This window comes from Oncorhynchus nerka, linkage group LG20, assembly GCF_034236695.1.
Source record: "Oncorhynchus nerka isolate Pitt River linkage group LG20, Oner_Uvic_2.0, whole genome shotgun sequence".
In the NCBI taxonomy this organism is placed as follows: domain Eukaryota; kingdom Metazoa; phylum Chordata; class Actinopteri; order Salmoniformes; family Salmonidae; genus Oncorhynchus; species Oncorhynchus nerka.
In genome coordinates this window covers 43,594,105-43,607,650 of record NC_088415.1, presented here as the reverse complement: position 1 = coordinate 43,607,650, position 13,546 = coordinate 43,594,105, and the positions used below count along the sequence as shown (strand labels likewise).

Here is a 13,546-nt window from a genome sequence, read left to right as displayed (position 1 = left end):
ACAATGTAAACATGTAAGACTGAGCGCACCCTGCACACCCACATACACGCACACCCACAAACGCGCACACACACACACACACACACACACACACACACACACACACACACACACACACACACACACACACACACACACACACACACACACACACACACACACACACACACACTGTGCTGGGGGCTAATTAGAGCCCATTCACACCCCTCACTAATGATCCCAGCCTCTCATTCACACAGAAACTTTATTCAAGGGTGTCCTGGGGCCCTTCACTGCACCATCCAATACACCACCCATAACACTACTCTCTATGCTGGTCCAACCTGGACTAGAACAGATATATGCTGGAGCCATGCTCCATTCTTGGTCCTCTCACTATACTGGGTGCCAGTAGAAACGTGTGCTTTTCCTGTGCTTTCCATTTTCAAAACGTGCTTTTCTTTCAAACGTATAATGTCGCTTAGACCAGTTTGACTGGCTTTAAAGAGTGACCGACCTGGGGAGCAATGAGTAAGAGGGGTGGTAGGCAGATACACGTGGGAGCCATGCTCCAAACTGGTCCTTCAGGGGGGAGGGGGGGCAGATACACGTGGGAGCCATGCTCCAAACTGGTCCTTCGGGGGGGGGGGGCATGCCTCAAGTCAGCCCGGCTTTCATGGGTCAAGTTGTTCTTAGAGAGGGAAAGAAAACAAGAGAGAGAGTGTATGCGAGGGAGAGAGAGAGAGAACGAGAGAACAAAATGAGAAAACGAGAGAGTAAAGAGAGAGTGGGGTCACAGAAAGGAGAGCTATAAAATCTGCCGGATCTGAGTAGCTGCTCTAATCTACTCCGAGTCAGGCCAGGCAGGCATATGTGCGTCGGTGGGTTGAAAAGAAAAGGTATCCCTTCACCAACAGCAGTGGGGGCTCCCAGCAACAAGAGTTAGGGCACTCCTGGGTTGCCGGCCTGGGACTGATTTAGGAGCCTGTTTGAAGTGCAGATTACAGATTCTTTACACCAAATCCCTCCAGGAGTATTTATGGCCCCTGGAATCTCTCTCAGGTTTCCTTCAGGTCCGGCCCTAGCTGCCACGCCCAGCTTGGGTCCCTGGACAGGGGAGAGAGAGCCACGAGCCAGGGGTTAGGGACTAAGGCCAGACGGACTAACACAGAGGCGATGTGAGGGAAAAGAGAAGGTGAATAAAATATCTATTCTCTATCTGAAAAGAGTGCATTTGTGCAGTGTGTGTGTGTGTGTGTGTGTGTGTGTGTGTGTGTGTGTGTGTGTGAGTGTGAGTGTGAGTGTGAGTGTGAGTGTGAGTGTGAGTGTGAGTGTGTGTGTGTGTGTGTGTGTGTGTGTGTGCGTGCCATGCATGTGTGTTTATTTAGATCTAAGAACGCTCTCTATGGGCACATAGAGTAGCACAGAGTGTGTGAATACTATGCTAAACAGACTGGGCTGAAATGCCAGTGCTAGGAGTCAGAAGTAACGTTAAAACGTAGGAATGTTCCTTCTGTCTTCTCCACCAAGAAAATTCCGACATATAGGCGAGATTGTTCACATATACGCAACATACATTAAGCCTCCTCTTCACATGATCTGTGTCCTGAAGAATCATGAAGAAACTGTCAATAAAATAATAGAGAGAGAGAGGGAATGGGGAGGGAGGGAGGGAGAGAGAGAAACCACACACAACCACAGCACGACAGAGCTTCTCTTCTAATGAATGGCCTGAAGCTCTACAGTCACACTACAAGAAAACCTGTATTATGTGTGCAGAGGCAGAGCCAGCCGAGACCATTTAAGACAAACGCCCAATATTTGGTGTGTTGAATGAGTCCAGTGAAAGAAAGCAGTGTCCCGTAGTCAAGAGGAATTCGAAGGCATTCAAAATACTCCACCAGTAGTTTGTGACATTCTTGGATCTACATGTTCTGAGGGGAGCAGAGGAGAGCGTTGATTGGTCAGTCAGTGTGGTCTGCCTGGTTACAAGGACCGGATGGAACTCAGTTAATAACAGTTCTGACATCAGTAAGAACATGATCTACCAACTGAACTACCACATGTCGTAAAATAAGATTACACATAAGATATTCTATTAAGTCAGTTAGGGGCAGCAACTGCAAAACATTTCTTTTTTCATATAACAATAAGGTCAGACCTTTATTAGTGATCTGGCAACATTTCAGACTTCTGGTAACGTCAGGACATTACCAGAAATCTCAGCCACTGTCTGTCACCAAGGGAGTACCCCAAGGCTCGATCCTAGACCCCACGCTCTTCTCCATTTACATCAACAACATAGCTCAGGCAGTAGGAAGCTCTCTTATCCATTTATATGCAGATGCTAGTCTTATACTCAGCTGGTCCCTCCCAAGATTTTGTGTTAAATGCTTTACAGCAAAGTATTCTTAGTGTCCAACAAGCTTTCTCTGCCCTTAACACTGTTCTGCACACCTCCAAAACAAAAGTCATGTGGTTCGGTAAGAAAAATGCCCCTCTCCCCACTGGTGTGATTACTATCTCTGAGGGTTTAGAGCTTGAGGTAGTCACCTCATACAAGTACCTGGGAGTATGGCTAGATGGTACAATGTCCTTCTCTCAGCACATATCCAAGCTGCAGGCTAAGTTAAATCGAGACTTCCTCTATCTTTATCATCTATCTTTCACCCCAACTGCCAAACTAACCTTGATTCAGATGACCATCCTACCCATGCTAGATTTCAGAGACATAATATATAGATCGGCAGGTAAGGGTGCCTCTTGAGTGGCTAGATGTTCTTTACCATTCGGCCATCAGATTTGCCACCAGTTTTCCTTATAGGACACATCACTGCACTCTATACTCCTCTGTAAACTGGACATCTCTGTATACCCAGCGCAAGACCCACTGGTTGATGCTTATTTATAAAAACCTTTTAGGCCTCACTCCCCCCTATCTGAGATATCTACTGCAACCCTCATCCTCCACATACAACACCCTTTCTGCCAGTCACATCCTGTTAAATAGCTAGCAGAGACAATTACATTTAAAGAAAGAACAAGAAACTGAATTTCACAACAAATATTTTAGTTTCTCTAATTGCAAAGTTTGTCCAGGTTAAATTCCTATCAGCACACTCCCACAAACACCACAATAAATACTACCGCTCCTCAACATACTCCAGATTGCTAGAAAAAAGGATTTATTCCAAGCTATTATGAAGTAATACTTTTTAAATTGGCCATTTTGTTCGATTTCGACCTCTTTTCTTGTAACTGTCATGCCAATAAAGCTCCTTTGAGTCGAGTTAAAGAGCAGGGAGAAAAGGAGCTCTTGAAATGCAGAGAGAAGCAGCAGCCCCATGCTGGCAGCCAAACAATGCTTTTCAGGAGAGACAGAGAGGCAGAGAGGCGGAAGAGTAGAAAGGGAGAGAGAGAGGGAGAGCGGTAGAGAGGAGGAGAGGCAGAGAGGCGGAAGAGTAGAGAGGGAGAGAGAGAGAGAGGGAGAGCGGTAGAGAGGAGGAGAGAGAGAGGCAGAGAGGCGGAAGAGTAGAGAGGGAGAGAGAGAGAGAGAGAGAGAGAGAGAGCGAGAGAGAGAGAGGGAGAGCGGTAGAGAGGAGGAGAGGCAGAGAGGAAGAGAGGTGGAAGAGTAGAGAGAGAGAGGGAGAGCCGTAGAGAGGAGGAGAAGCAGAGAGGAAGAGAAAGAGAGAGAGACTATTTGCACATCGTTATAACACTGTACATGGCCATAATATGACATTTGAAACGCCTCTATTCCTTTGACACTTTTATGAGTGTAATGTTATCTGTTCATTTTTGATTGTTTATTTCACTATTGTTTATCTATTTCACTTGCTTTGGCAAGGTAAACATATGTTTCCCATGCCAATAAAGCCATTTGAATTGAACTGAGAGGCAGAGATGTAAAGGGGAAGGGAAACAGAGAGTGAGAGAGCAGAGGCAGAGGCAGAGGGAGAGAGAGAGAGAGAGAGAGAGAGAGAGAGAGAGAGAGAGAGAGATTAAGGAAAGCTTTGACTATGTACATATTCAGTGAGCATAGCTTTGCTATTGAGAGAGGCCGCCGTAGGCAGACCTGGCTCTCGAGAGAAGACAGGTTATGCGCCCACTGCCCACAAAATGAGGTGGAAACTGAGCTGCACTTTCCTAACCTCCTGCCAAATGGACACGTCAGTCATCAGGTCAGCGTTAAAGGGAAAGAGAGGGAAGGGGAAGAGAGAGGGAGAGGGGGAGGCAGCAGTGACCACTGTGGTAGCCTAAACTCCGAACCAGAGGAGGACTGACTGAGGTTTGTGAAATGACACTGTCAGAACCACAGGGTTTCTGCTGCTCAAGCCACCCCCACTGCAACCTCTTCTCTCTCTTCCTCTTTCCTTTCCTTATTTTCCTCCTTGTGATGGAACGTTAAGACAGGGCCAATGTTCGACTGTGGCCAGGAAAGTAACACTGAGTGCATTCAGAGTGCATTAGAAGGTACAGGCAGCTGCTGGAGCCAACAAACTCAAACCCTTTCATAACTAGCTTCCTCTTCTGTTTACAATTACTGTACAGAGTGAAAACCATACCCTTAGATTGTTTGAGAACACCTGAGAATTCAAAATCTGCTCAGGTGGCAATGTAGTGTACTTACTACTGATATGTATCATGAAAAGCAGTGTACTTACTACAATATAGGGGATAAGTGTAGGGTACTTACTATAGGGGACAATAGGACTCAGCATTCTGTGGAGCTGGTCTCAGTTAGGAGGAGAGTGGGACTGTGAGAGAATAGCAGGAGCCAGGTCGAGGTTAGCGTCTGTCCGCCTGTAGTCCATCACTGGGGTTGGCTGCTGGTACTGACACTACTACACCCAGCCCTGGAGAAGGAGAGGAGAGACAGCTACAGACCAGTTACAGCTGCACAATGTCTCTGTACGAACATGCACACACATGCACAAATGTACGCGAGCAAGCACGAGACCAATTAAAAAGCTAAACACACAACATAAGTTGAAACATTCCTTCACAAGCAAAAGAAAAAACTAGCAGCCTACAAGTCGAAGCTGTCTCCCAAATTGAGGCACTCACACGCACGCACGCACGCAACACACACACACACACACACACACACACACACACACACACACACACACACACACACACACACACACACACACACACACACACACACACACACACACACACACACACACACACACACACACACACACACACACACAAGGTATTCATTAGACAGAGACAGGCAGGAAGGGAAACAGAGCATTAAGCTGATTGTGAGGCTGTGGCCATAGCTTTAAAGAGGGATTTCTTAATCTGACTGCCTCACAGAAAGACCCAGAATATCACTCCTCTCTGTGCATTAGCTGAGACCAGTTGAGGCTGAGATGCACACAACTGGTTAGCTAGGGCTGTAAAGATTGCATTTCTAATGAGCCTAAACACATTTATGGCAGTGGAATTAGTCCAAACGATGAGGAGAAACAATGGTTCCTACAACAACGTTTGACTGACAGCACATGTTCGATTTTAACTGACTTGTTTTACAGATTTTGGATATACTTTTGATACAAAATGAAAGACAACTCACAATGCTGCTATGTTCTAAGAGTACTCAAAAATACAATCCCCCAAATGTATAAAACACATAAAACATTTGAAGACAGACATTTTAATTTGTTGCTCTTTCTTTTCTTTTTTTTTACCAAATATTTCATTTTTGAAGGTTGGAGATAATAAATGTCAAGCATTTCTAGGGAAGTAATGTAACCAGAAGAATTGTATTTTAATCCTGTAATTTCTATTTTTATTGTTCCAATATGACTTTAGCTTCTCTAACAGCCCCAGGACAATATCAGGTCACAGAGAATGAAACAGATAATACAATGCCTTCAGAAAGTATTCACACCACTTTACTTTTGACACTTTTTGTTGTGTTACAGCCTGAATTTAAAATGGATTAAATGTAGGATTTGTGTCATTAATCTACACACAATACCCCATAATGTCAAATAGGAAATTTGTGTGTAATTATTTTTGGAAATGAATAAAAAATAAAAAAGCTGAAATGTCTTTAGTCAATAAGTATTCAACCCCGTTGCTATGGCAAGCATAAATAAGTTCAGAGGTAAAAATGTGCTTAACAAATCACATAATAAGTTGCATGGACTCATTCTGTGTTCATTAATAGTGGTTAACATGATTTTTGAATGACTACACATCTCTGTACCCCACACACACAAAGTAAGGTCCCTCAATTGAGTCGTTAACTTCAAGCACAGATTCAACCACAAAGACCAGGGAGGTTTTTCAATGCCCCACAAAGAAGAACACTTATTGGTAGATGTGTAAGAATTCGAAAAGCAATCGCTGAATAACCCTTTGAGGATGGTGCAGTTATTAATTAGGCTGTGGAGGATCAATCAATACACCCAGTCACTACAAAGATGCAGGAATCCTTCCTAACTCAGTTGCCGGAGAGGAAGGAAACTGCTCAGGGATTTCACCATGAGGACATTGGTGATTTTAGAACAGGTACAGTGTTGAATGGTTGTGACCTAAAACACAAGGCCAAATCTACACTGGAGCTGCTTACCAAGACAACATTGAATGTTCCTGAGTGGCCTAGTTACAGTTTTGACTTAAATCGGCATGAATATCTAGAGCAAGGCTGTCTAGCAATAGAGCCCCACTCTGGATGTGCCATAATACCCATAAAACCTAGTGGTCAAACAGAGAAATGGTTCCAATTGTTTTTTCACCATTCATTTTTCCCCATAGGGAATTATAGAAACACTTCAAATAAGGTCTGTGTTTCTTGTAGACTTACCCTGGTGTGACGTTCTGATAACCATGTAAATCTCTCTCGGACAAGGTGACTTTTATCAATATATTCAGCTCTATTTACTCTCAGATTATAAAATGCTAATTGGCATCAAAGTAGACATCATGCAAGACTACAAATCCCTGCAAGCTCCTGCATGCCATCTCTAGCTGACACCTTTACTAACAGGTATTGTGTCAATTTAAAACATGCACAAGGACAGTTCACAGAATTGCCAATGTATGAATTACTACATTTAGCTAACTGGATAAGAGCGTCTGCTAAATGACTTAAATGTAAATGTAAACATTAGATAGCTAACCCAGAGATTCTTACCGTTGTCTCGATTCGGCAGTCTTGTCCAGATCATCATGGCATTTGTAGTTCTTTATGACAGCCACATTAGCAACTAATTATTGTTTCATTTTGCAAGGGGGTAAATACAGGCGAACATCTTGATAAAAGTAATCTTGTCCGAGAGAGATTTACACTGTTATCAAAACGTCACGCCATGGTAAGCCTGCACGAAACACAGACCTTATTTGAAGTGTTTCTATAATTCCCTATGGGAAAAATGAATGGTGGAAAAACGATTGGAACCATTTCCTTGTTTGACCACAAGGTTTTACGGGTATTTTGACTAATACTATGGTACTCTATGATCAACAACCAACTTAACAGAGCTTTTTTTTTAAAGAATAATGGGAAAATATTGTACAATCCAGGGTGCAAAACTCTCAAAGACTTAACCCAAAATTTCTCACATCTGTAATCGATTGTCAAAGGTGTTTTTCAAACATGTATTGTCTCCGGGGGTGAATAGCCTTCTAATCAAGATATATTAATGGTTTATTTTTCATAATTTTTTTAAAATAAATGTTTCTTCCACTTTTACATTCAGAGTAATTTTGTGTGGATATCGGAGAAAAAAAAGACAATTCAATCCCACTTTGTAACACAACAAAATGCGAAAAAGTCAGGGAGTGTGAATACATTCTGAAGGCCCTGTACATAATCACGCCAAACACACTATGTCAGGTCTCAAACATTGCACATATTTGAAGGACTTGGATCTCAAAACCCAATGCACACATTCCACAGACTATTTCAAAGCAGCTAGAAGATACTAGGCTAAATATAGAAAAATGTCTGTTGACAGTCAGAATTATCATACGCAATTTTCTATTACAGTCATGACCCAATAAAAAAAATGCTAAACCAATTTTTTAACAACTTCAAAATACAACATTCCATGAAAATCCAAAATCTGTACAAATGTGGATTTCAGCATGTTTCATGAATCCAATGAAGGGCATGAAACTCTACGCACAACAGTAAAACAATTACCATCCAATCATATGGAATATTATGCAATAACCACAATATGGCACAACTATCCCTAAACTACAGGCTACACAAGAGTTCTGCCTTAAGTGGGCTGAACTGATTTCACTTCTCCTGACACACACATCTCTAAATTAGCCCCCCCCCCCCCCCCACATAGACTAATTTCTAAAAGCAGACAATTGCTTTGCACGGTTCTGTAAATAGTATTCAAATCTATAAACAGTGCAGGCAATGACAAAGAATTATAGAAAGAGATATAGAGAGGTAAGAGAGAGAGGGCAGAGAAACACACAGGGGCTAAGCAGACGGACAGATAGACAGAAGACCAGGAGGTGTTGAGGTTGGGGGATGTACATAGTGGCCAGTGGCCAAAGACAAGTCAACACTTCCTTCACTTCACTCATTTACAACTCTAGAGATAGGGCCAAGTCAAACACACAGACAGCAGCCGCCACCTACCACACTACAGTATAAACACAACACAGTGCAGCCACGACACTACAACACACTGAGACAGAGGAGAGAGAAGCTGTTCTTACCTATTCATGCCAGCATGCACTCTTTCTAGCAGATCTTAATCAGCAGTTAGATAATCCTGTGGAGCAGAGAGCAGAGAGCAGAGTGTGTGTTCACTGCTAGGCTTTTTTTCCACAACTCAACTCTCTCTCTCTCGCACTCGCCCTCGCCCTCGCTCTCACTCTTTCTTTCTCTCTCTCTCTCTCTCTCTCTCTCTCTCTCTCTCTCTCTCTCTCTCTCTCTCTGCCAGTGACAACAGAGTGCACACACACAATTCCCCTCCCCCATTGCTCCCATCCCCCTCTCCCCTCTCCCCTCTCCTCTCCCTCCCTCTCTCCCTCCCTCTCTCTCTCTCTCTCTCTCTTTATGTTAAAAGTATTTAAGCAGGGCAAGAGAGAATGAGAGGGGGCAGAAGGGAAAGGGGAGTTGACCAATCATGCTTGAGAGAGAGGGCTTGTATTCTATAGCCTTTATCCCATATAGAGAATGAGAGTGAGAGAGGGAAGGATAGAAGAAGAGAAGAGGAGATGAATGAGGATTGGAGGGAAATGACCAGATTGAGTTTGGCCCCATGAGAATTAGTTAGGGGTACACTCTTATAAAAAAAAGGTGCTATCTAGAACCTAAAAGGGTTCTTCGGCTGTCAACATAGGAGAACCCTTTGAATAACCCTTTTGGTTCCAGGTAGAACCCTTTTGGTTCCAGGTAGAACCCTTTTGGTTCTGGGTAGAACCCTTTTGGTTCTGGGTAGAACCCTTTTGATTCCAGGTAGAACCTTTTTGGGTTTCAGGTAGGATCTCTTCTACATGGAACAAAAAGGGTTCTCCCTGGAATCAAAAAGGGTTCTCCTATGGGGATAGCCGAAGAACCCCTTTGGAACCCTTTCTTTCTAAGTGTAGGGGGGTAAGGGGGTATGGATAGGGGTTGAGAGGGAAAGAGGATTTAGGTGGAAACACTCTCATTTGCAAATTTGTTTTACTGTAGTACCCACACTATATTCCAACTAAGCTCAACAGTTGTCGCTATATGTAGAGGACATAATGGACAGAATGTTAAATGGATGTGATGTTGATGACGTAAGCTGTTCCTGTGTTCTGGTCACTGGTCAGGTGATGCTGTCCCAGTTTATTGCTGCTCTTACTGGCAGTGAAGTACAAGAAACACCAGCACATTGGTATTCTCTCTCTCTCTCTCTCTCTCTCTCTCTCTCTCTCTCTCTCTCTCCTCACTCTCTCCTTTCCCTCTCTTCCTCCTGTCTCTGTCTCTCTCCCTCCCCTCTCTCTCTCTCTTAGAGCACCAGCTGCGTGTCTGTTTTTAGTCACACCAAGGGCCACACGGCCAGCAGGACTCCTCCTGTTACACACAGAGACTGAACTCCTCTCCTCTCAAACACATCCATCCATCCACACCACGTTACTGCACAATGTATCTCCTGCCTTAAGCCTTGCCTTACCACATGACACACACCGACACTGACACCGGCATACTGACACAGACACCGACACACACACTGACCCCGACACACACACACTGACACACAACGATGCACACACCATGCATACCTACACCAACAAACATATAGTGTGATAGAAGGGGACACAGTAATCTCATGCTTCATCATGCCTTTAACATGGACAGTACTTGACAGTACTGCGTTATTGTGAAATGGCATTCATCACATGACATTGTGACATTGTGTGTTCATCATATGACATTGTGACATTGTGTGTTCATCACATGACATTGGTCCCCCTGGCCTCATTATACAGGCCAATTTGTGTTTGACTCCCAACATGAACCTTGTAGCCGGTTAAAAGTAGGCTTCCCCTTCAAAGACGTGACCTGAGTTCTATTGAGAGCAGCTGGAGTAGTCAGTTAGCACAGCTCAAATTGGAATCTAGGCCAAGAAAGTCCCAATTCATTTTCTGTTTGAAACAAAGTAACCTCACAAAACAACCTACTTACCAAAGCTGTACCATAACATTAGGCAGACAATGCATTCAAATGTCCATAGCATACCATTTAGTATAAAGCAATGTATTCTAAGTGGTATGCCAGTGTGGATATTGGAACATAACCTTCTGTTTCTCCACTGGCTGAGCTGATTCCACCTCTATAGTGCTAAAAGTCATGGTTTGGTGGATTGGTGAAGATGTTGAAAACAGAGCATTGCCTATCTCCTCTCCTCCTCTATCACTCTATCCCCCCCCTCTCTCTCTACTCTTCTATCACTCTATACTCTCCTCTATCATTCCATTCTATTGCCTTCACAGTGCTGAGGCTGCAGTCTGGACACAGGCAGCATGCTGAGCCCAGCAATACTGGGGCACAAAGGAGGGCTATAGGCTACTTCACAACAGAGACAGAGAGAGAGAGAGAGAGAGAGAGAGAGAGAGAGAGAGAGAGATGAGAGATGGAGAGAAAGAGACGCCAGTGCAGACAAGCCGGTGTGTGGTTTGAAAAAGGGAGTTTGACAGATGACAGTCCCAAAAAGTCCTCACCTCACAAGTCAGCACGTAACACAATAGTATGAGACTGCTCTGAATTTCCCAGAGTCGGAAAGCGCTGCTTAATAGTCAAGCCATTATGAAAAGGCAGGGTTAACTTACTGTTACTGTCGTGGAAAATTTGAATCAAGTGAGAGAGACATTGTAATTTCTTCAAACAATCAATCTTTATTATCAATTAAGAATTGCAATAATGGAGCTGGCCAACGAACCACCTGTAGGTGATTCATTGAGAGCCCAACCTTACAGAGGAATCATGGGTCTTATATAGGCTGGTTCCACCCCTCCCCGGCAGATCAGGGCATCCTAAGCTACCTTGTTTTCTTCTTGTGGCTATGTGTATCGGGTTATAGTGCACAAACAAGTGATAACGTTCCTTTCTGCTGATAGAATTGCTAACAGTGCTCAAGCCAACCTCTGTTCACCTCATATCTCCACAGCTGTGCCGTTGAAAGATTATGAAAAGAACAGGATGGACCGAAGAACTGTGGTCACTCTCAGAGGCTCTTTGTCTTATGTGCCGCGTGGCCAAGTTACTCGGAGACAGAAGATGACTTTGTAACAATACAGATCTATATTGTTCCTGAAGTTTATCTCTGTCCCATGCCGCCCCATGTGTCCTTGGCCATACATCTCAACCAGCTGCAGGGAGCTAGAATGGAAACATCCCTTTACAGAAACATAGCATTAGTAGAACAGAAATGTCTTACTATTGTTAACTTAAGCATATCATTGTTAACTATTAATATTAAACAAATCAGGTAAATACATAGTTTTTCCTCACACAGTCCCCTCTCAAGAAACTAAGTTTCTTTCATACAAATTTAAGGGTACAAGTATTACAAAATATATTTAACTTCTTAGGGCTAGGCCCCTTTTTTCTCCACTTCCTGTCTGAATGACTTGCCCAAAGTAAACTACCTGTAGCTTAGACCCTGAAGCCAGGATATGCATATTATTGGTACCATTGGAAAGAAAACACTTTGAAGTTTGTAGAAATGTTAAAATAATGTAGGAGAATATAAATCAATAGATATGGTAGGAGAAAATCCAAAGAAAAACCAACCAGATTTGTTTTTGAGAGACCATCCTCTTAGAAATTCAAGAGAAGGGTCATATTGAAAATTAGCTCCCTGGATGTAATTCCTATGGCTTCCGCAGGGTGTCAGCAGTCTATGTTCAAGGCTTGTAACTTCAAACACGAATAAGAAATATCAGTTTTAGTAGAAGGACACAGTCTTGGAAATTCGTGTTTGCATGCACCATGAAGACATTATGCACCTGTTAAAATTGGTTTCCTATTGAACATACTTCTTTCCATTAGAAATATTGCAGTTTGATTACATTTGAGGGTATCTGAGGAGCAAATCAAAACGTATTTTGACTTGTTGAAACATCGTTATTTGTGAATGTATAAAACCTGTGCCGGTGGAAAAATATTTTGTTGAGGGGCGCCGTCCTCAAACAAAAGCATGGCATGTTTTCTCTGTTAATAGCTACTGTAACTCGGAAAGTGCAATTAGATTAACAATCATTTAAGCTTTCAGCCGATATAAGACACTTATATATACATAAATATTTAAAATCCATAATATATATGATTATTTATTTGAATGGCGCACCCTCCAGTTTCACCGGAAGTTGTCCCGCTAGTGGGACCCCTAGTCCTAGTTAAACAAACAAAATACATCCTACTGGTGCCTGACATTTCATCCATGGTAAACAACCTTCCTTTGGGTTGCTGAGTTTAATACCTTCTTCATTCAAAACACAGACAATCTGGATAATAATAAAACCCATAAAATGAACATCACACACAATCTTCATTACAGCAAATGGGACAATCATCCCGCCGACAATGAGCGCAGATGTAGGGGTCAGCGTGATGGAAATGTCCATCTCGTTTAGAACCCTTCCTACACCAGTGACAGAGACCCCTCTTTGGGCACTTTGTACACAGTGTGGAACATGAGCTCTATATCTGGGTCCTTATACTCAGGATTGTGGTCCTCATCATCAGAGATGTAGTCAGGAATAGGTCAGGGAAATCATTCAGTTTCCAAATCATAATTCAAACCCAATTAATTATCCAACCCAAATTTAGAATGACATTGCTCAGTGATTCACATTGGTTCTATCACTCAAAGTTAAAACTCTCAACTTAGCACACATCGGTACAAGCAGAATGTACATTAACATTAGCATAGAGTATAATTATCCATAATTCTAGCATTAACTTTCTTATCAAGGTGATAATTACAGATGAGTATCTTAATGCATTCTTAGTCTACATTAGTATACATTTCAGTGTGTAGACCTCTACAATCAACTTGATACCCCAATACAGGCACAGTTGATCAACCCCCCACAACCCCTC

At 42.9% G+C, this 13,546-nt stretch overlaps 1 protein-coding gene across 1 annotated transcript in view; it reads right to left on the bottom strand.

The window, feature by feature from the left end:
* The window catches only part of fignl2 (fidgetin like 2), a 39,449-nt gene extending 30,566 nt beyond the window's left edge, over positions 1–8,883 (bottom strand). Inside the window, exons 1-2 of the mRNA XM_029622838.2 lie at positions 8,686–8,883; positions 4,676–4,835 (exon numbers count right to left, since the gene is read on the bottom strand). Coding sequence (XP_029478698.1) covers positions 4,676–4,700 — 25 coding nt within the window. The 5' untranslated portion in view covers positions 4,701–4,835; positions 8,686–8,883. The remainder of the gene's footprint in view (positions 1–4,675; positions 4,836–8,685) is intronic.
* Between the last annotated feature and the right edge of the window lie 4,663 nt (positions 8,884–13,546).